The 23,403-nt window shown below is 35.7% G+C and overlaps 1 protein-coding gene across 1 annotated transcript in view; it reads right to left on the bottom strand.

Annotated features, from left to right (window-relative positions):
* TRHDE (thyrotropin releasing hormone degrading enzyme) overlaps positions 1-23,403 on the bottom strand; it is a 390,625-nt gene that overhangs the window by 90,001 nt on the left and 277,221 nt on the right. The window contains exons 8-9 of the mRNA XM_043565049.1: positions 3,674-3,739; positions 2,843-3,030 (exon numbers count right to left, since the gene is read on the bottom strand). Coding sequence (XP_043420984.1) covers positions 2,843-3,030; positions 3,674-3,739 — 254 coding nt within the window. The remainder of the gene's footprint in view (positions 1-2,842; positions 3,031-3,673; positions 3,740-23,403) is intronic.

Genomic DNA, 23,403 nt, shown 5'->3' with positions numbered 1-23,403 from the left:
AGCAAAATAAAAATTACAAAATACCAAGCATATCTAAAATTTGTATTCATTTCTGAACTGCTATCCAATGAATCCTATGTGTTATTTTTCATAACTTTCCAAACAACACATATTTGATCTTTTCACAAATTTCATTTCAAAAATCAAAGAAAGCGTGGCAATTAGGTTGCTTTACGGTTATAACTTAAAAGGGTGGAAGACAGAAACACTGTTGAGTAAGTGTGGTGTGGTATAAAGGAAATCTCACCCTACAGTAGGTTATGTTTGAAAAAAGACTAGAAAAAAGAATTTGCGAAATTAGATTGTGTCCCAGCCACCTAAGTTTTCATTTTAGCCATCTCGTTTTAAGCAGAAAAATAACAAAAACAAAAACATACACAAAATGCATTTCAATAGACCTCAAAGATATTTTTTCTTTAATATTCCCTGGGACTACCTCTCTTCATAGTTCACATTTTTTTAATGAAACAATATTTATCCTAATAACCACATTAAGGTAGACAATAATAGGTACTTATTTTAGTGTGAGAAATCTTTCTTCAAAATGGTACCAATATTAGGAAAGCATTAATGTAGACACCATACACCCTTGAGAGAGTGCTGTCATTGGGTCAATAGCAAAAGAAAATACGAGTGTGGGGGTAAATATAATTCTCTGTAGCACGGGACTCTGAGAAGCTCCATAAGTATATGAGGAGATATTACTTAAGGTTGCAATATATTAACTTCATAAAGAAAAAAATAAACTACACAAATTCAGAATTCCCAAAGTGCATAAATTCTAGCAAATATTTAATTCACTTTTATATGTCATCAAACTTTATGCAATTATTAGTGATGTAAAGATCTTTCTGTGCTACAAATATAATTATTATTACACTAAAAATGTTTTGGGAATGTTGTAGTGATGTTCTAGTATGCTTTAAAAAATTCAAGACAAACAATTGAGTATACTGGCTCAGAAAATGTCCATAATTTATGGGGTTTCTTGTATCGTGGGCACTGTATTTTACTGGATCAACAGCTTGCATTGTTTAATAAAGATGTAGATAGGCTATATACAAAAGACAGAATTGGTTTTGAAGCTCTGACCACAGGTTAGAGTGAATAAAATGATCAATAATATACAATTGAATACTAAATTTTTAACTGGAAGCTCTGTTATTTCAAAATAGAAAATAATTTTCAAGATTAAAGGGACTCCATGCATTATCTTACTCTTAATATTTTATATGCCACATTCTCAGGGTTCAATAATTATCCATATGATTTATAACTCTAGCAAAAGCAAGGCTCTATAGAGCTGATGTACTTATACAGCCTGGGAGAAATTCTTCCTTTAAAGAGTCAGACCCATAGCTGATACATCTGATGCATGTTATAGGCTGACAGAGTATTTTTGTTCAAAATTTGTTCTGTCATTTGCGGGTCCTTTATGTTTTTCTGCATCAGTGATGTTTGTGTCAGACTGATCATTCTCAAAGGCATGGCCTAAATCTCTCTAACTTTGCCACAGTCAAGTAGTTTTTATGTACTTCCTGGCAAGGCCAGGGTTGATGCCTAAGCACGTTTAGCCCAGGGCCAGAGAGGGTGGAGGACCGACCAAAGCAGCATTTGGCAGCTGTGCCCGATCCGGCTGAGTAAAGAGGCGTTGACAGAGTCAGGCCCTGACAGTGTGGCAGGGTAATACTGTACTGAAGCAGTTGGGCTGCAAGGGCAGTTTGGTGAAGGCCAAAATATATGCCGACCAGGACATTTAAGACCATGCTTTCCTGAGTGACATTCCACATTTAGTCACCAGAAAACATTCACTAATTTCTCAATCACTCCTACGTATAGCCCATCTTGGAACTAACTTGCCTGGGAATGATTTCCATTCCTTTTGGAGATTAAAACAAAAACAAAAACAAAAAATAATTCATGCCTCACACCTCCTAGGTATTGGTGGATGATAAAATCAGGGTTCTAATATCCCAGGGTAATGGGAGTCAGAATGACCAACCTCATCCAAGCACTTCACTTTATTTATTAATTTTAAACCCCATCCCTTCTGTCTCCCCCTCTTCAATCTTGTCTCAGGGCACCTTTTAAAAAATGAAATGAACTGATTTAAGTTCTATTATCTTTCCTTGGCTTAGCTTTTAATAAGACACAAAACAATACGAAAATACAAAGTAGAAGAGAAAGAAGCACTGTGTGCTGTTTTCAGTAATTAAATAAGCGTTTGAAAAGAAAGTTTACAACAAATAAAAATTCTATGTATGTTGTGTGTTCAATGGCTTTAAACACTGAAAACGAGGGAAGAGAACATATTTTGATGCTAAGTAGCATTGATACTTAGACCACTTAAAAATGGATCTAGTTTGCGTTCCTTTGGCTCAGACACTAGTTAGTCTGGTTGTGGTTTTTAGTTTGTTTTAATTAGTCTTTCTGGATAGTTTCTATTCTCATCTATTTTATAAATCTCAGTTTGCTCAATTCCATTTAATTGACTTCGATGCATCTCAACTTTCTTGAATTTAATTCAACAAACATTTACAGGGAAAAGTAAGAAATCACATATCTTTCTAAATCACCATGATAATTTAAACTCTGTCTTCTTAAACAAAATAATTGTGGTATGCTGTCATTTTGATGGTTAAAATATCTGGAAATGAGAGTAAAAGAGGAATCAAAATGAAAATCCCACATGTAAATAAAGAAATGAAAATAAAACCCCGCATGTAAATATAGAATTACATTTTATAATTGTGGTCAGCATTTCTTTTCAAAATGTTAAAAAACCCACAGTGAAACATACTAATAAAAGCAATTGTGTTTTTCATGCAAAGGAGTGTTGTACCTGGTATTCTGAAGTTCAAGCGCTTTAGTTTTAGCACGGATGTCATAAATAAAATGTTGTTGGGTAATTATTATTCTATTTTCTGCTGTTGTATTTCCCAAGATGGTGATAACAGGATAACCCATCTGGAGTGTCCACTGATCCATTACTTCTTGTATATTTACATATTTTCCATTCCTTTTTAAAGCCTTTATAACCAAAATTGCATACATTAGTTTTATAAACATGAATTGTAAACATAATTATCAGTGAGCCATTTTTATTTTTACCTTTATGATTTACTTAAGTTTGAAAACATGTAAAATCAGTGAAGCTAATACAATGTGTTAGTAAAGTTAACCTTCTTGCCTTGAGTTCAGCTTTATACATACAGATAAATGAAAGCTTTATTAACATTAAAGTTTTTACTTAATGGAAAACAAAACATAGTTTATTGTTAAAACAAGTACTTGCAGCATCATTAAGTATCCCAAATATGTCTAGTATCAAACTGAAATATTTGTTATTCACCTATAGAAAAAAACTACTTTAACATCAATATTTCTCTCAAACATAAGGGCCTGACACCATATTAATGTTGTATTTCAGAAGTACTGTCTTGCTGGAAAGTAGGCAAGGTACTTTTTACTACCATTTATGGTTTAAGTAATTTTAAATCCCATTATTTTTATAATATAATGTATCAAAATTAAAATGATAAAGCAATATGGGGAAAATGGAAATATAAAAAGTAAAAACAACTGTCAGTGCCAATAAAAATTATGAATGGTTTATAAACTCAATTCAAATATTCAAGAAGAGGTTTTGGTATTTGAGCTTCCTATACTTTACCTCTGATAGTGTATTCCAGAGATCATTTCTGGCTGCATTGCCATACTTATGAATGGTTAAATAATCCTACAAAGAATATAAAATTGTAATTACAATTCGAAGGCTGAGCAATTTCCCGTAAACACACTTATTTCTCAATTCAATTAACCATTTCTATTTGTTAGAATTGCATTAGTACAAAGTCAAAGAGAAAGGCATGGGAAATGATGAAGAATCCCATTTTAAAATATCCCAAAGAGATTTAACTATAACATATCTCTTGATCAAGTCACCAAACAATACTGCCATCTTAAAAATTATCTTCATAGCCATAATCACTTCTTATGGATTCCCAGGGTCAAAGGCCTTTCTCTAATCTACCAAATAAACCTCGGGCAATTTTAAAGAAACTATCTCTGCATTGAAATATTTAGAAGACACTTCCCCATCAGGACTTCCTGTTGAAATGTTGGGGGGATAAAAAAAGGAACTCTCTTATGGAAAAGAAAAAATAACAGCAGAAGCCTGACTGATATACGCTGATGTGAAGACAAGTTGCTTTGCTGAAAGAGTGAGTGATGACCGTCTCCAAAACACGTCCAGCTCCCTAGTCTCTCTGCAAAGGGCAGGCTGTCTCATACAAAAAATGATACACACTTATTTCCATGAGTTTAAAACATATATTAATATTTAATAAGAAATAGTCAATCCTACACTTAATATTTTTGAGCGTAGGACTTCTCATTTCCCAGTTTCCATCATTAGTAGTTAAATCTACACATTTTCTATCTACTTCATGCCTGTTCCCTTCTACGAAGCATGGTTTATGTCACTCTGAATACGTTATTTAGTTATGACTAACTGGCGTTATTCTTTTCCTGAATCCAAAGCAGCAAAAATGAATAGAAAATAGTATTTTATATTATAAAACAGAGGGGCCCTGCCATTAGAAATTCCATCATCTCTACAACATGTAGGTAGTAGACAAAATCCTAATTTACATCACAGTACTGAAAATGAGAAAAAAGAACTTGCTGACTCTTTTCAGTATTTTACATAGAGTGGAATACTTTGGGGATAATTAAACTTGGGGAAGAAATTTTTCTGAAATACAAATTGTAGCACCTGTGACAGATTCAGCTTTGTTGGCAACTCACAGCACAGCAAATGGCAACTCCCACTTAATCAGACTCTAAAGATGCAGTGCCCAACACGAACTTAGCAACCACAAATCCATCACCGTCATCAGGTGTTATGAATAACTTTATTGAAAAAAATGCAACCCTGAATAACCAATCTGAATTCCACTTTGGCTTTGAATATGCCATATGAGTCATTTTCCATTAGAACTCAGGGACCAGGATTTAAATAAGTTATCTGAGGTTTAACTGTCACAATTATCTTTTATGCTTTTTTAGTACTTAAATGAATAAGTTTTGGAACAATGGGAATTATAAAACATAAATTTGAGTTTTATTATAGTGATGCAATAATAAAATGTATCAAAATAGACCTATTTATTTCTTGGATTTGGCTTATGGATAGTGTTGTTAGGATAATCCCAAAGAGGAAACAAAGGAATACTCCATTGATCTTGAAAGGTCTAATACATAACTACAAGAATCTCTTCACAGACAGACCAACTGTTCACATTATGAGTTGACCTTGGCCCAATAGTGATCCTCAACTCAAGTTCTTGGTTCCCTCCCCAATTCAGAATAAAGCTCAAATTTACATTTCAAGCAGGCTAAAATGGCAATTATTCAGGCTTAGGAAGCAGCTCTGACTTGCTTGCCTCAGAATTCAGGGCAGAAAGCGTCTTCTTGGATCCTCGGCAGTTCCAATCTTCAGGTGTTACTGGAATTCTACATATGTCAACTCTTTTTTCCAAAAAATAGAAAACCCCAAGTGTTTTCCTTAGTTGTTTTAACCTTCCTCTTGCATGAAAATAGTCATATTTTAAATTAAGGAAATTTTGTTTTGTCCTTGTCAAATTACAAAGAAAATTACAGAATCGTAAATGTGGTTGTTGTTTTTGTTTTGTTCTTGGGTTTTTTTTGATGATCAATCATTTCTTTATCAATTCATTCCACAAAACATAAGGTGTACTTCTCAAGTGCTGGTAGCTTTCATGTGCTGGGGAAACAGTGGTGGAGAAAAGGTTACTGAATACAATGGCAGATACTCAGATGTGATTTGGGGAAGACAGTTTCTGTGACTGAAACTGTAGGAGTCTTGGTACAAAAACTACCTGACAAGATGAATTCAAACATTTGGTATGCAATTAAATAAGAAGATTTTAAGTTACTTTCAAATCTACAAGTTGATGAATATGAAGATGGCTGGAGTTACAAATATGAAATGGAAATTGATGTTTATAGGTATGTGTATGAAAGTCAATCTGCAACAGGCTTGACATTATGATACAAAGTAGGAAAGGGTTTTAATATTAACTGTGAAAGGAATTGAGGGTTCTCAGAAATAGTAGAGTTGTTGAAAAGAACAAAGATAACTGCTAGAATATGCTTAGGGGACAAAACTGATTAAAGGTTAAAAGCCCATTTAGCAAAAGTATATTCTGACACATAAAGTGCAAGAATGGAAGTCTGACTATCTTTGTTCAAGTCCACACCCCAACACTCCCTAGCTACATGATTTGGCAAGTTGCTTAACTTCTCCATGCCTATCTTCACACCTATAAAATGGGGATAATAAAAGTCCTTGTTTCATAGGGTTATTCTAGGAATAAATGTTTTAATATCTGTACAGAATTAGAAAAGAGTGTCTAGAATACAGTTAAGTATTCAGTAGAAATAAGCTGCCATAATCTTTGTAATCATTTCAGCCTACTGGCTGGAAACAGAGTAACTGAAGGAAAAGCATCACTGACGGTAATAACCAAAGAACAGAGCAATGAAAACAATAATATTTGCCTCCTTTTTATAGTGCTGTGTGAATTGCTTTATATTTTATCTCATTCAATCCCATGACATTTATGGGGTAAATATCATCTTCATCATCTAATAAATCAGAACAGTGGAACTCAGAGACTCCAGCCCATGTCCAAACCCCATACCTGTGCACACAACTGCTGACCCAACCCAATATCTGCTAGATGCTCCACAGATGACTAAGAGCTTCTCAAAGCTGAACTCACTGTCCTCCCCCATATCAGCTCCTTTTGGCAGCCCTTCTCCAGTGACGACCCTTCTATCCACCTCAACCAAGTAATCTTCTTGGATGCCTCTCTCTCCCTTTCCACCACATTCAAGTGATGATCCACGTCCCCACTATTCCTTCAAGGTTCCCCCTTCCTTCCTCCTATTTGACAGCCTCTCTGGATGACGAGCACTGCCACCATTCCTGCTCTGTTCCCTTCATATCACATCTCTGCCATGCAGCCAGAATAGCTTTCACCAAATGCATACATGGAACCCTGCTACATTCAGAATATAGTCCAAACACCCTAACGGGACTTAAAAATGTCCCTCGTGGTCTGGTCTCTCTGTACTTCTGAAATCCCACCTGTTACTTTGTTGCTCTCTGCCTCAACTTACTTAGCTACTTCCTGCTTTCTGCAGATGCCTATTCCTACTCTCTCCCTTTTCTAGGTCATTGCACAAGCCCTTTGCTATGTATGCTTTCTCTTTCGCCTATGTCAAGTCAGCTCAATCTCTGGGACTCAGGCTTGATCCATTTTTCTCAGGAATCCTTTCTTGCCCATTCCCACCCCTTCCTAATTCTGAGTTAAGTACCCCTCTTACATTCTCACCCGTTGTACCATATAAGAACATCTGTCACACTGTGTTCTAATTGCTTGTTCATTAGTTTGACTGCTCGTGTACTCTGTAAACTCCATGAGAGTAAGGCCCCTGTTATTCCTGTCTACCACTGCTTAGCCAGCATCTATGTGCCCAGTTGGGGACCCAGCAAATGCTGACTATATTTGTGTGGTTCCTGACTTTCCTTATTCAATATGCCTCCCTGTGAACAACTGACAGTACTGTAAAGAGACATTTCTTATATCCATCAGGTTCCTCCAAAATGTCATATTTAAACACTAACATAGAACATAAGTTATTATTTCAGTGCATATTTGTCAGATATATAACTCGCATTGATAGATGCAATTGCATATGATGTCATCAAAAGACTGAACTATTGGGTATGAGACCATCTTTATTTTACTTTTTTTGCTAACAAGTGACATGATCCACAATCTGCCATGCACAAAAGCCAACGGGACTAATAAGTAAATAGGGAGAAAAGGAAAAGGTGAGCTGAGGAAGGAAATCACTATTACCTTTTAATATGTTTACATGGAATAATTGTGCACTCCTAGTAATGAGCCCTTTAGCACATGGAAACAGAGGACAAACTGCACAAAGGATTTATTCCTCAGGACACAGAAAGACAGTTTATTAAAAACCAAAGATATATGGACCAGTTTATATATGTTTAGCTGCAACTTACAAAAAAAAAAACCCACCCTAGAATGACCTTTTTAATGACAAGATTTATTCTTTCCTATTATAAGAGAAGGTACCACAGCCGCAGCTCTTTTCCTCCAGAAATTGTTTGGCCCCACCTTTACCTGTGTTTTGCCTTCATCCTCAATTTTGCGGTTAGATTGTACAAGTAATCCCAACCATCACATTCAGACATGACACTGCACAGAGGAAACAGAATTTCTTCCTGAGAATCTCTTTTTAAGAATCAGGAAAACTTCTTGGGATGCCTGACTGGCTCAGTCGCTTAAGCATCTGACTTCATTTCAGCTCAGGTCACGATCTCACGATTTGTGAGTTTGAGCCCCGCGTCGAATCCCTGCTTGGGATATTCTCTCTCTCCCTCTCTCTCTCTCTCTCTCTCTCTCTCTCTCTATCTCTCCCTCCCCAGCTTGCTCTCTCTCTCTCTCTCTCTCTCAAAATAAACAAAACCTTAAAAAGTAAAATAAATAAAAATAATAATGAAAGCTTCCTCTCCATTCCTGCATCAAACTCTCTGTGATTCCCATTTGTCAGAATCACATCCTGTGCTCTAGTGGAAATGTGTTAATGCAGCTTTAGGGGGTATTGCTCTGGGACTGCACAAGGCAGGACCCAGTCCTGTGTTTTCTCCAATGAGATAAGAGAGGCAAGTCTGGGCCTCAGTGACACTGGGAAGTAGGAGCCCTTGTACTTGTAAGACTAGTCTGGGAAATGCCAGGTAAATTCAGGCATTGATTTTTCTGACTATGTGACAAGAGGGTTGAAGCAAGAGTTTGAAATACTGTTCCTTTCTATTAAGAATAATTGTACCTCAAAAATTTGTAGTGGGCATTTGTCATTCTTTGGGCTTTCCAGCATTTAAACACCACGTTTATATAGGGGCAATAACTCACCATGGAATCCTGCAGGAAGGTGAGGGCTCCACCTCCTACTGGCAGTGGAAGGGACAAAATAGTAAATACTCCCTTCCCCATGCTCCCTGGCAGCTAAAGGATGCACGTGTGCCCTGGCCTCAGGCGAGTAGATACTTCATCCCAGGACTGTGAATCCTGCAGGACCAATGCAAAGAAGCAGGAACAATTGAAATTTGATCCCCTGGGATGGTGACACTGAGGGTCCAGAGGCATCCATGCTAATGGTAGCAGCTGAACCAGCCATTCCCCTGGCAGGACCTTGGCGAGGTTTCTTAATTTGAGTCCCCTTTAGTTCCTACCACACATTTTGTAAGCCTGACGCTCCAGCCTTCCCAATGATTCCAAGGGCTACCCCACACCCTTCCAATAAATTCCTTTTTGCCTAACTTAGCCAGAGTTTGTCTCTGTGGCTTGAAACCCCAAACCCTGACTGATACAACACTAATGGGGGATATAATCAAAACAAATCCAAATATCTTAAATTTTCCTGGCAACCTCAGAAAGAAAAGTAGAAACTCTCTCATACAACTTAGGCAAAATGGAAGGCAAAGAACACCTGGTTTTATTGAACAAATCTTCTAGGCTTTCACTGTGTTATAAACAGTAGGTATGAAGGGAAGGAGGTAGATACTTAGGTTAAAAAAGAAAAAAAAGAGGCAGATGAAAAGATTGGAGAAAAAGTATACAAGTTCCACAGACAGAAGTTCACAAGGGAGTAACAACAACAAAAAATAAAACTAAGCTAAACCATTGTCTTAAAGCTTCTAGAGTAGGAGCTTTTAACCTGAAAACCTAAACCTCAAAAATTAAATATTTGTAAGTTTGTGCATTATTAGAGTAGGGTGATTTCAAAGGGAGCCATGGGCAATAAGAAAGCAGATTAGGGGCGCCTGGGTGGCTTAGTCGGTTAAGCGTCTGACTTCAGCTCTGGTCATGATCTCACAGCTCTTGAGTTCAAGCCCCGTGTCATTTTCTGTGCTGACAGCGCAGAGCCTGGAGCCTGCTTCAGATTCTGTATCTCCCTCTCTCTCTGCCCCTCCTCCAACTGTGCTCTGTCTCTCTGTCTCCGTCTCCATCTCTGTCTCTCTCTCGCAAAAACAAATAAACATTAGAAGAAAAAGAAAGAAAGAAAGAAAGAAAGAAAGAAAGAAAGAAAGAAAGAAAGAAAGAAAGGAGATTAAAAGCTTCCAGATCATAGCAATGTCATACAAGGATTGGATAAAACCCATTTGAAGCCTGGGCCATGCACTTCAGAGGATGTTTCTACATTCCCTGACCTTGAGAAACAGTAGCAAAGACACCAAACCAGGGACAGATGACCAACTAACACACAAGAAAGCTAGACTACAGATCAAAATATTATTTTGGTTCATAACTGAAAACTGGCTGGAGATTGTGATATTAAGTAAAAAGGAGTAGCAAAGCACTGGAAAAGCATTATATGCAAAATAAAAGAATGTTTACATTTTATTCTAGTAGATAAGAACCAAGGATGAAAAGATATGAATAATTATTAAACCTTTATTATTAAATTGTAACAAGTTTCTAAGAAGGAAACCCAGGAAAAAAGGAACGACCACAAACTTTTCAAGGTACAGGAGTATCTGGCCATCAGACACAGTAAAAAACAAGAGGTATTTAGGAAAGAAAGTTATTTGAACAGGTAGAACAAAATGCCTGAAAATAACTTATATCACTGTTTACATGCCATTTTGATTTTGATTTGTTTAATGTGTGTTTCACCTAGATTTACTTTTTAGAAGTTACTTACTTAGATATAGGAGTATTCATATATTTTTCTAGGAAGAAAAAGGCAATTTACATTATTTTAAAAATCCATATGATATAATATAATATAATATGTAATATATAATATAATATAATGTAATAATATAATAATAATCTGTATAACTATGTAAAAGCAGTATACTTTTTTAAAGAATTGCAGAATGTACCAGAAAATCAGAAAATTTTAAATCAAAACAACTTGCTAGCACATAAAAGACTTGTTTGTTTGTCTTCAATTATAGACAATGGCATATTCTCACCTCAGTTTTCTTTTCACAGATCTCTTATTTAGTAATTACATATCATGCCATCAATGCCTCAACATGCAAGAGCATCACCAGAGGTGTAATATTGCCATTGCTGGATTTGTACATTCCGGAACAAGCTGACAGGGTCCTACACCTGTTAGTGAAATAATGTGAATGTGAGTCTATAGGGGTGTGCTGGGGTACTGAAAAGTATCCCCACCTCTCACTTCTGCTGCTAGCTTGAAATATTATTGAGACACAAAATGAATCTATTGGTAGAACTGAAGTTTGTGAATTGCTTTTCCTGAATGCCCTGGTAAAGGACTTTGACCACAACAAGCTCACAAAATAGATAAACTATATTCTTACTGGTAAAAATACACTGCCTTTTATAAATCAAGATGCTCACAGACTATAGGGTTCGTACATGGAGTTCCTCACTTCCACTCCTTTACTCATTCAGACCTAGTGCTGGTGACTAGTTGAGAAAAAAAAATGCAACTCAATTGACAAAGAAGTGTGTGTGTATTTAGAAAACTAAATAGGAATTCAGGCTGATCCTTATCAGTCATGTGATCTTGAGTAAGGTATCTATTTTCTCTAAACTTTAATTTCTTCGACTGGAAAGGGTAGATAATATAATACTTGAGAAGACTGTGCACAGAAAATGACATAAAACAAGTAAAGCTCTTAGAAAAAATGCCTGCCACATAAGAACCCAAGAAATGTTAGCTATTTTAAGACCAAGCTCAAGGGGTGGGGGTGGGGGGTACCTAGAGTCAACATCTTCAGCCTCACCTCCAGAAGTCAAAATGTCCTAGTGACTCAAGGGAGGGAAATTATATGGACAACCTGGAAGGAAGGTAGTGCTTAAAGGGATTTTTTTTTAAGTTTATTTATTTATTTTGAGAAAGACAGAGAAAGGGTTAGCAGGGGAGGGGCAGAGAGAGAGAGAGAGAGAGAGAGAGAGAGAGAATCCCAAGCAGGCTCCACACCACCAGCGCAGAGTCTGATGCGGGGCTCAAATCCACAAAACTGTGAGGTCATGACCTGAGCCAAAATCAAATGTCAGATGTTTAACCAACTGAGCCATCCAGCTGCCCTAAGGGATTTTTTTTTTAAAGTAAAAGTGCATGCTCGCTTCGGTAGCACATATACTAAAAAGTAAAAGTGCAAGAAAAAAATTAAGGCCACAGTTTTTTGGGTTTGAGGAAAGCTTAGAAACCTTTCTCCTCCCAGGTCTGGAAAAAGAAAGAGACCTGGAGGGCTCCTGAGTTGTGCAGTCTAGTGCCCTATTTTTCACCGAGCTCTGCTCAGGTGACAAGCCACTCGTTGCTTGTGACTTGGGGTGGCTCATGAAATAGAAGCACTCATTAGTGCCCCCCGGCACAAAATAGCCATACCTACGTTGGCACTAAAACAGCAAAAACACTAACATTTAGGTGACCACAAAGACAAAGTTTCGACAAGATATATACCAAACATTCAAGCAACAAATGCTATCTCACTTATTTCCCATTTACTGATCAACCCACTCCATGAAACCAGTATGACAGTATATCAGTGTAGAGGAGAACAAAGGGCTCTTCATCATATGCTCTGGACTGAAAAAGTTCCCTGGGATATCCCCATATTAATGGGCATGACATTAGGAGAATTCAACAAGGACAAATTACATTTCCCATATGCTCCGAAGCACGGGGATTTCTTTTATTCAGTGTTCAAATCATATATACTTGTTAAGACTCTTTATCAATGGCAGGTATTTGTCTATCAGATTCTGTTTTTGTTTCCCCAATTATCCAGCTTATATTTCATAGCTCATCTTAATCATTTCATAGCAAATAGCCTCGTCTCCTTTGCAGCTTTGTCCTTCAAGGACACTAGGTGGTGAAACCCCAATCCTGGATGAATCCAAGTATTTGCCTTCTCCAGGTCTGCATCATGCTGCTAAGCATCATGGGAGAAAATAAGGCAATCAGTTTAGTGTTATTATAAATTCATAATTCCCTAACTCAAATAGGCACTCAATACAACAGCCATGCCATCCTTCCCTTCCCAATCCTTAATCTTCAAACCTCTCTTTGGCCCACTATTACCTCACTTTCAGCTACTGACCTTGCTGAAAAAACACGGAAAAAATCAAATTCATCAGAATTTCCAAATTCCCAAATTTACTGGAAGTATATCTCCTATCAGACATGAGTTTTTTTACCGTCTTAGGGACTCATGTCCCAGTTATCTCTTACTTCTCTAACATTTATCATGCTCTTCTCATCCTGACTCCTTCTCTACCAGCCCAACTAGTACAACAGTCCCCCATCTTTAAAACAAAACAAAAACTTTCCTTAGCCTTATCCCCCTTTAACTACCTACCCTAATTTTCTGATCTCCTTCCTTGGCAAATTTCTTTAAATTTTATGCTACATACACATGTTTCTACTCGGACATTTCTCCTTCACTCTTTAATCCATGCCACGGATATCAATAAATCAGCAAGCTGCCAAAAGAAATACTTTCCGGTCTTTACTCCACCTCCCAGCTGCATTTAACCTCATTGATCATTTTCTGAATCTTGAAATAAGCTTTTTGCTTGACTTGGGGGACACCACACCCTTGGTATTCTGCCTGCCTCTCCGGCTGCTCCATATCAGTCTCTACCCTGGTAGAGACTCTCAACCTCCAAGGGTTACAGCTCCACAGGGCTTGTTCCCAGGCCTTTAACCCACAAACATTAGGATAATACTTAGGTACCTCTTCTTCCTCACCTCTCATACACATCTTTCATCCAATCTATCCCTTGGTCCACTTATTCTACCTTCAAAAAAACACTTTGGGAGGTGCTTGGGTGGCTCAGTCAGTTAAGTGTTTGACTTTTGATTTCAGCTCAGGTCATGATCTCCTGGTTTGTGAGATTAAGCCCCACATCAGGCTCTGCACTGACAGCATGGAGCCTGCTTGGTATTCTCTTTCCCCCTCCCTGCTGGCGCTCTCTCTCTCTTTCTCTCTTTCTCTCTCTCTCTCTCTCTCTCTCTCTCAAAATAATTAAATAAACATTTAAAAAAACATTTTGAATCCATCCATGTCTCTGTGTATCTACTGGCTATTTAAGTTGCCATTATCTCTCACCTGAATATTCAAATATCTTCCTAATTTTATTACCTGATTCCTCTCTTGGTATGCAGATTGCCCCAAGCCCAGTGTGTTATTACAAGTTTCCAGATAACTGCTTTAAATACAAATGGAATGTTCTGGTTTCTCTTCAAATCACATAAATCTTTCGCCTTTTAAATACAAATGGAACCACATCACATTCCAGCTTAAAACTGATCCGATCCGTAGCATCCCGCTCCACTCAGAATAAAATCCAACCTCCTCAGCACAGTCTCCTTTGGCACTCTATGATTAGTTCCTGTCCTCCTCTCCTACCTTCTCTCTCGTCCTTACTAACTCTGCTAGGACACACCAGTTTCTTTCTTTTCCTTGAACTTAGTTCTCTGCTCCAGCCCCTTGCAGGCCCTTCCATATTTCCAAAATGATCTCCTTCCTCCCCAGCCTTTTCTCACCCTCAGACCTTAGTATACATTCCTTCTTCTGGAGAAAGAGTTCCTGAACACCAAATCTAAAATTGCCTGACCCATCTGCCCATATGTTCTCTCAGTGTTCTATTTTTTCCTTCCCAGCATTTCTCACATTTAGTAAATATCTATGTATTTGCTTTTTTTTCCCGCGTAGGGTCAATCTTACCCTGTTATATATGATTCATGAGATCAGGGCCGTATCTGCTGTATACAGCATGCTCTGAATTCTTGGTATTTATTGTGGCATCTGACATAGAGTGGGTATATAATAAGTTGGTGTGGAATAAAAGGATAACTGGACATGCCTGATGGGGGAGCAACATGTACAGTGGATATAAAAACTAAGCACAGCTGGTGCAGGAAGTGAAATCACAATTTTGGTTTATTAGCACAAAGCATTAAAAGATTTTAACACTATAATGAGCTATTTCCCTTAAGGGTAAAAAATGATCTGTAAAATAATCGCTGGGAGAGACCTTGAGCAGAAGAGAATAGGTGAATATAAGAGACTGATTGCAAAAGGAAATGAGATTCGGTATGACAAATGAATTCACCATTTCTTTGTGTGCTATATTAGCACACAGCCCTCTCTTCCACAGACAGAAACAAGAGGTAGATCAAATGTTTTTAATGCATTTGAACCTTTTATAACTCATTTTCCAAATATGTAACTTAGGGGAGACCTTTGGCACTCCTCCTAAGCCACTAATTTATAACATGTGCTTTTTCACAATAACTTTAAAATATTTAGATATCATGGGGAAAATGAATGTGTAGTAAATATGTTATGGTTCATTATTTTTACTTTATAACCATTTATACAAAATTATGAAAATGAGAGTAAAACTTCAATCTTCAAACAGGTAAAACACATGGATGATTATGTCACCAAAGAATGAAATGCAAGAGAATATATGAAAAGTTTTCAACATCATTTGTGATAAAAATATATACACTGAAATAGCAATTGGGTAATCTTTTACTTAGTAAATTAGTAAGAAAATTATTTTGAAAATAGGATCCAATGCTGTTTGCTTAGTGTATTATAAAAAGAGAACTTTCAAACTTTATGCCTACTCCTACATATTGGCTTAACATTTTAGAAGAAAAATTGATAACATGATTCCAGAAATTGATATGAAGAGACAACTAAAATATAATAGGAAGATCTATAATTTAAAGACCATTATGGTGCTGTTTAACAAAAACTGGAAAGTGATCTAGATGGTCCCAAACAAGGAAAAAGCTAAATATATTAAAATATATTATGGTACGCCTAGTATTAAACTATGTAGTAGCATCACCAAGCAATTATAAAAATATGAGTAATAAGAAAAACCATCTTCCAAATTTAGGAGGGTTCTTTTCACAACAACATTGACTACATTGCCAAATATGTAGTTCTAGGCTATTAGGTGAAGGTTCTGAAAAGGGCCCATAAAAGAAAAAGAAATGATTGAAGGAAAAGAAAGGAAACTGCTCATGCAAGAGTTAAATAGGTTAGAGGAAAAAAAAAATGCCTCTAAGGTAAGTTTATTGTATCCTGAACTAGCAATCTGATCAAATGTAGAGTCTTCAAGGACTGAGAGGCATTTTGCAGATAGATGTACCCACGGGTGTGTATATTAAAGACTGGTGTGCATTTACACACATAACAGCGTATGAATATACATACTCATCAACAAAATGTGTCTAATAGTTTCACAGATACATTTTAAATAAAGTTATCTTAATTTTTTATGTTTATTTCTGAGAGAGAGAGTGAGAGAGAGCACAAGCAGGGAAGGGACAGAGAGAGAAGGAGGCACAGAATACAAAGCAGGCTCCGGGATCTCAGCTGTCATCACAGAGCCTGACACTCTGTAGGCTCTAACTCCCAAACTGTAAGATCGTGACCTGAGCTGATGTTGATGTTTAGCCAACTGGGCCACCCAGGTGTCCCATAAAGAAAGTTATCTTAAATATCACTTTATAAAACCAACTCTTCTTAGCTAAAATATATAAAATATCTTAAGCCCTTAAATAACAGGTAAGAGAAAACCAATGAATATAACTTTCTAAAACTTCCTGTTGAGCTTCGTAAATGCCTGCAGGATGACCAAACAGAGGTGTATGTCGTTAATAATAAAGGCTTTTTAGTTCATGCTAGATGGTTACAGTGGTCAGTTAACAACATTTAACTCAGAGGCAAAATGACAAGGATTCAATCAGTAGCTGTACATAAATTAATTGAAACAGATGAATAGAGATTATTTCGTACTGACTGAGAAATATGAATAACTATTGCTACTTAATGTTTAAACTATTTGTTTTTTATTGGAGATAGTATTCTTGATTCTCAAATCCATGGAATATTTCCTTGTAATTAATTTTTTTCTATCTAACATTCTCATTAATTTTAGCTTTGTAGTTAGGTCTTTAATAAATTAAATGATAATTAGGTCAAATCCAATGATTAAAACCACCAGCAATGATAACATCATTATCGTATGGTATTGAGTGATCACAACAAATTATCATGAAGTGTTAACCTTTCTATCTATAGTAATTCTAAAACTGCACAGTGATTTAAGTGAAACATAGAGAAATCTGAGCAAAAACTGTCTGTGGTTATTCATTTTACATTAAGCATGATTCAGCTACCATCTGGATGAAAACACAATACTGTCTCTTCAGAAAGGAAATTATCTTCGACACACTGTCTCTCTTCCTCTATTATTTTATGACTTTTCATTTTTCTGAAAAATCTACATGCAAGGGAGCAGACGCTCTCTCACAAATGCAAGCCGGAAGTTATCGAATAAAAATCCTGTGTACACATGTTAACATATAACTTCTCACTGGAACACAAGTTATTGAGTATGTTGTTGCTACTAACAATCCCTCTGGCTTTGTGCCTGTCATTACCTTCAGGCTGTCAGAGTTTTATGAGCACAAACCAATAATAATGATATTTCCCTTTTGCTTTTTATCCACACCTCATTGCCTTACATTGATTTGCATAAGCAATTTCTACCCTGATAATTGGAGCCAAACATCTTGTTCTGGGTTACCTTATGGAAAAGAGCAGTTAAATACTAATCAAGAGAAATCTTTCTTATTCAACCATATTTTAGATGATATTGAATTACCTTCATTGGTTGAGCAAGAAGGTAACGTATTTTCTGACATGGATTTCAGGGTTTGAGTTTATATCAAGCTTAATGATGTTTCTTCATAATTTGAGTTCCCTGGTGTTGACTCATAGTAACATGAAGGATGGGATCGTGAGGTTTAAATCATTAAAACAATACTGTTTTTGTTTAAAAAGAAAAAGCAATAGTACTATGTACTAATTATTTTTTAATAGCTACTGAGACAATCAATGTTATCTGAGGATTCGATAATTATAGCCTTATTATTTTATTTCCAGAAAAATCATAGAAAAAGAGAACATTGTAACTAGGATATTAAAACAAGTAAAAATTATATAAGAAATGTCAGCATCATGTAAAAAAAATTCTATCTAAAAGAATCATTACCTGAATTACTTCAGAAATAAGTCTATAATACTCATGTAGAATGAAGATGTGACCTATAGGAACTTAAGTTATAAAAAAAAATAAAAGAAGTAATTACTAATTTACTGATCATATGCATAAGCATTGCTACATGTGGGTGAAAATTAACAAATATGCACTCAAACAATAATATCCCCAGGAAATGAAAGATGTAAAAACTGACGAATGATTCAGCAATGCTTAAAAAGTATTAGGGGTTGAACATGGAATGAACTATGACTGCACTCAGGAGAATACAGTGTCACCAAAACCAGATGAAGAAAGTCCTTTAAAGCACTTTTGGATAAAGATGGTGGGTTGAACAAACCCATCTAATTTTGCTCCTTCCAAAAACCTAATTAGAACTACTCTTAGTGTATGGGTATAAATTCTTTGTGATACCCAAATATCTTGATTTTCTGAAGTATAGCAGTGGGCTTTCCTGACCTTTAGTCCTCTAATCCTTCCAACAGTTTTGGAAAATTCGTATACCCTGTGCTAAATCCTTTTCTGCTTGAAATACCTAGAACAGTTCGGTGTTGCTACTATATTAGGCATCAAGAGTGGTATATTCCAGGAAAAGACCCTCATAGATGGGAAATTTCCATCTGTATTGGATGCTAATCTCTGGTTTTCATGGTCAAATTTTCTTAAATAATTATATACAATTGTCTAAATTGAAGAACATACTTTGGGAAAAAAAATATTGCTTCAATAGAACATTATCAGAGAATACAGAATTACAAAGTCTTTGGGATCAAAGTCTATTTCTGACTAGACAGGAGAGAATTGGAATGGGGACCTTGAAAGTCTAAATTCCACTGAACCTTCCTTGACATCAAAAGCAGCTCTTCTAGCCTCTGAAAAAGTTAGTTAGTTACCACTAGTTTGATTCCCTTATAATAACACTCATCAAGGGGTATGCTGATTCTCCTTAAGACAAACCTCCAATTCACTTCAATGCCATCAGACCCACAGGTACAGTTGATTCCAGCCAATTTCAGGAATACAAGCAGAAATTCTGACTTTAGGTGCACCTGGGTGGCTCAGTCAGTTAAGTGTCCAACTCTTGATTTTGGCTCAGATCATGATCTCATGGTTTCTGAGTTCAAGCCCCACATCAGGCTCTGTGCTGACAGTGCAGGGACTGCTTGGGATTCTCACTCTCTCTCTCTCTCTCCCCCTCTCTCTCTCTCCCCCACCCCCACTCACACTTGGGTGTACTTGCTCTCTCTCTCTGAAAATAAATAAATATTTTTTTAAATTCTGACTTTAGAAAAGATAGCATATATACTAAAAATCGCCAAGAAATTTCAAAAAGTCCTTAGAAAATGTCATCTGAGACAACTGTATGCACATGTAATGTATCCAGAGCAAAATATGAAAATGTAACATAATATGAAAAATAACAAAAAAGCAAGAGAAATATAAGCAGTTTCTTAGTAGTGGGCAAAAAGAAACCATCACCAGCAAAAATTCTCTGTCATAGCAAATGCTGGTCTGATTTGACTATAGCTACAGTACTATGTACATTGAAGGCCATATACTCTTAATATTCAGATAATAACTAAAGATTCAAGAACAGGGAATCACTCACTTTTGTATATCTAGTTTACAAATTTTCCCATCAAATTAAAATAGATGTCCCAAATTAAAGTATCAAACCCAAATTGTCTAACTAGTAAAATGCATTAAATAAATCTTACATTTGGACATTCTGAAAGACGAAAAAATCTCAGAGAGTATTTAGTACAACTCTTGCATTTTACAAATCCCGGAAAGATTTAGTGACTTGTAGAAAGCCCCACCATTGATTAAAAACAGAAATGATAATCATTTCCATTGCCTCATGCTTCCAAAATACACCAGCTATTATTTTGGGAAATGGATTATGTAAAACAGTAGATATGTGGAGTCTGAAAAAACATAAACATTTCTATGTTTTAAAAATATATTATTTATGAGAGCATACATAATCCAACAAGGGTTAATGCTTGGTTTTCTCCACATTTCACTTTCAATTTAAACATCAAAACAGAAGCTGACATATTAATGGTAGCCAGAACTAATTTTTTATACTGTCTATTTACAAAAGGAAGTTTTGAGGCAATTTATTTTAAAATTGTACTAAACTGAACCATTTAAGCATCAAATAAAATTCAAGAAATAAGGGAATTAGACAAAAAAAATAAGATGACCAAACCAAAGAAAGTCGTGATTATTCTGTATGAAACTATTTATTAGACTTCCTAATAGCTGATCAAATGAATTATATGATTGTTAGGAACAAAAATTTTCTCAAAAAGTCTCTAGAGTCCCTTTCTACTGAGGAATATATATGTGTACTGAAATTGAGAATATATTTCCCAAGGGTGCCTGGGTGGCTCAGTTGGTTGAGCATCCAATTCTTGGATTTTGGCTCAGGGCGTGATCTTGGAGTTGGTGAGATTGAGCCCCACATTGGGCTCCATGCTGACAGCACGGAGCCTGCTTGAGATTCTGTCTCCCTGTATCTCTGCCTCTGTCTCTCTCTCTCTTTCTCTCAAAATAAATAAACTCAAAATCTCAAACTTTTTAAACTAAAAAAAAAAATAAAATATAAGAACACAATATGAAAGGTAGATGAATATAGTTGAATTGATATTCAGATACTTTGCAAATTAAATATGAACATCTGAACTGATCTAGAAACTTTCCAGAAACCTACTACCTTTCTATATTACTTTTATTATATTTAATATATAAATATTATATTTATAAATTATATTATATCTGTATTTATTATATCTTAATTTATATTAGATTTAACATTTTATATTGTGTATATTATATAATATATACAGTTGACCCTCAAGGGTTTTCAAACCCAACATGGGTTTGAAGTGCACAAGTCCACTTATATGTGGATTCTTTATAGTACAGTATTATGAATATATTTTCTCATCCTTAGATCTTCTTAATAACATTTTTTATCTAGCTTACTTTATTGTAAGAATACAATAAATAATATATATAACATACAACAGTGTATCAATTTACCATTTATATTATCAGTAAGTCTTCAGTCAACAGTAAGCCACTAGTAGTTAAGTTTTTGAGAGTCAAAAGTTGTATGTGGATTTTGGATTCTGTGTGTGTCAAGGGGGGGTGGTGAGTGCTCCTAACCCCTGTATTGTTCAAGGGTCAGCTGTATTATATTTTATATATTTGCAGTTGTATTAGTAAAAAACATTTTCCTTGTTCCCAAAAGCATTTAGGATGGGTCATAAGGATACATAAATTGTAAGAGAACACAAATTTTAAAAGAAATCACCATTATAACATTGCTCCTATGTGGAACATGAAAGGCACAAACAAATAAATTGGAGGAAAAAAGGAGGAGGGGAAAGGAAAGAAAAAGAGGAGGAAGGAAAAAAAAGAAATGAGGGAAAAATATATATGAAAAGCATCCTATTTGCAATTTGGGATTGACCACACCTGTAAATCTAACTCTGGGTCTGTCTGCAATATAAACCTTCACTTGTCATCATAGAAAAGCCATGGTTAATGTAAAAACAATTAATAGATTTCCCAAGCAGAGGGAAGCATTGAAAGTCCAGATTAGCTCCTATAACATGTCAACCAAGACTCCCCAGAGCCTTGTGGATGGGAAATATATTAATATCAACTCTATGACCACTCAGCACCACGACATGAAGTGTCTGTTCAGGAGGTCATTTCCAAAATGTATCCCATAAATCTTCACGCACAAGGGATGATAATTTATCACCTAGACATAGGGATCTACTGTAAACTAATCCAAACTGCTGATGATACACTAAATCAGTTTGAGTGATGAGTATAAATAAAGCTGCAAGCGAAGTCCTGAAGGATACAGATCCATCTGATCAATGAGATGTCACAAGGTAAATGAAATGCAATGTTGACAAACATAGAGTCCCCTCAGTTGAAAATTAACCAAATCAAGTATCAGAGCATAAAGGCACACATTAATACAAGCTGCAAATAAAAGTTTAATATAATAGGAGTCAGAGGGTACCCTCTGTTTCTGAAAAAACTAAATAGTCTGGGTCAGTAGAAAAGGGTTTATTAAAAATTGATGTCTTTTGTATACTATCAAAAATACGACAGGGTAAAGAAAAATTTTACAAAAAAATAATCCTTTCCAAATAATACACTAGAGTTATTCAATCTGCTGAGCAAATCCATACACACAGATGAGGAAAAACAATAAAAATCTTATACAGAAAATGATTTCACATCAACTTGCTACCAGGAAATCAAATTCAATTTGTGTTGCCCTAATGAAAGCTTAGATATTTTCTGGAACTGTCACAGTCTACAACTTCAGTGGGAAAAAAAACATAGGATTGGGGATAGGAAGGACATTCCTCCAGACAGTTGATATTCATGGAGGGCACTCCTTGAGAAAAAAGATTTTCCCAACTATGTGATCAGAATGGAGACTCTAGCACCCGGCAAATAGGTTCAATAGAATTCAGCTATTCTGAAGGTGTCCCTAATGGAAAGAGCTGATTAAAGTAAATTTCAACCCCTGCTGAAACAAATCTGTAAGAATATTTTCTAAAGGAAATCATTCTTCAACAAATTTAAATATTTTTTTCTTTGTTGTGTTAAGTATATGTAGCTTTTTCGTAACAGATTTAACTCTTGCTTTGCATTTTACCTTTTCGTTCATTTTGGGCAAAGATAGAATTATACTAAAATATGACTTAATCCCATATGTAGTTTATTTAAATTTCAAAATGAAAAGCTTTACAAAGAAGAGATAAGATTGATTGCTCTCTCTGTCTTAGCATAATTGTATTTCAGGTGAACATCAATTTACTTTAAAGGACACTTCTAAGTAGCAGAATGCATCATAAATAATTCATCAATCACAGCTGCTAGGAACATGATTTACTCCGACAGATTCAATGGAATAAAAGTTATATTTTTCTATATTTGTGTTTGCATTAAAGAGTTTAAGAATCCTCTTTTTTAAGAATCCACTCTTAGATTCCATACTTCATACTTTAAATGCAGTATGATAACACTGCTTCTTTTTTTTCCCTTTATTTAAAACATTGTACTTCCAATTTTAAAAACATTTAAACAGCTTTGGAACAAATAACATTTTATGCATATCAACAGTAAAACAACAACATAAAAGACAAATATCTGAAAAATT

This window comes from Prionailurus bengalensis, chromosome B4 (assembly GCF_016509475.1).
Source record: "Prionailurus bengalensis isolate Pbe53 chromosome B4, Fcat_Pben_1.1_paternal_pri, whole genome shotgun sequence".
Classification (NCBI taxonomy): domain Eukaryota; kingdom Metazoa; phylum Chordata; class Mammalia; order Carnivora; family Felidae; genus Prionailurus; species Prionailurus bengalensis.
Note: the sequence above shows the minus strand (reverse complement) of the source record. Positions and strands in the feature narration are given on the sequence as shown.